Source organism: Propithecus coquereli, unplaced genomic scaffold (assembly GCF_000956105.1).
Source record: "Propithecus coquereli isolate 6110/MARCELLA unplaced genomic scaffold, Pcoq_1.0 Scaffold6, whole genome shotgun sequence".
Taxonomy (NCBI): Eukaryota; Metazoa; Chordata; class Mammalia; order Primates; family Indriidae; genus Propithecus; species Propithecus coquereli.
Window position 1 is genome coordinate 7,986,244 of NW_012151951.1, and position 902 is coordinate 7,987,145.

Consider the following 902-nt stretch of genomic DNA (forward strand, 5'->3'; position numbering starts at 1 on the left):
TGATTCAAGTAAAAAAAATACTGTTAACATGTACAGATATGATGAGATTAACAGTGAGCTTGCTGCTTGTGAAAAACTATTTTGGTGGTTGTTACTTATTTCTTTGAATAGTACAAATTGAGGTCCTTTACCTCAGTATACTAGACCTGGCACTGGGCCAAGTGCTATTTAATGTACCAGAAGAGAATCATTTCTGCCTTACTGATTGTAAGGCAGGAGCTCTTTGGGCCCTGCTAGGGAATGGTGGAAAGATACAGTGTATCTTCACTCAGGTATTTGCAGTGTGCCATCAGGTGGGGTCATTCCAATTATCTAATTACAAAGTGGCTTGCAAAAACTTCCTTTTTCTAAATCAGTCTGCCTATTCAGCGTTATAGCTAAATGAAAGAATGGCAGTAGGTCTTAAGAAACTGTTAAGAAGAACACAGATGCTCAGAATGATTTGAGTACGCTTTGCTATCCTCAGATGATTCTGTGCGTATTTTTATAATAAAGTGACCTGTGCTTAGTTATTCATGTTTAATTATTGTGAAGGGCCGCGATGACCTGAGACAAGATGCTGTCATGCAGCAGGTTTTCCAGATGTGTAATATGTTACTGCAGAGAAACACTGAAACTAGGAAGAGGAAATTGACTATCTGCACATATAAGGTATCTAGTTTATACTTCTATTGTTTCACGGAGAAAATATAAAAGATGCCATTATTTGGACCAGGGGCAGCAAATAATATTTTCTGTAAAGGACCAACTAGTAAACATGTATTTTCTTCAAAAAAGTATATTCCTTAATGTCAATTGCAGTTAGATATTTCTTATAATCAGCTAAAGTAGTTTTTTTGCCATCTGTTTTTTTACTCATCAATATATTATAGAGATCTTTCTCATTTTTTAATAGCTGCATT

General features: G+C 35.5%; 1 protein-coding gene across 1 annotated transcript in view; it reads left to right on the forward strand.

Moving 5' to 3' along the window:
- Positions 1 to 902, forward strand: part of ATM (ATM serine/threonine kinase) — a 146,448-nt gene that overhangs the window by 117,252 nt on the left and 28,294 nt on the right. Inside the window, 1 exon segment of the mRNA XM_012659127.1 lies at positions 510 to 651. Within this exon segment, the coding sequence (XP_012514581.1) occupies positions 510 to 651 (142 nt within the window).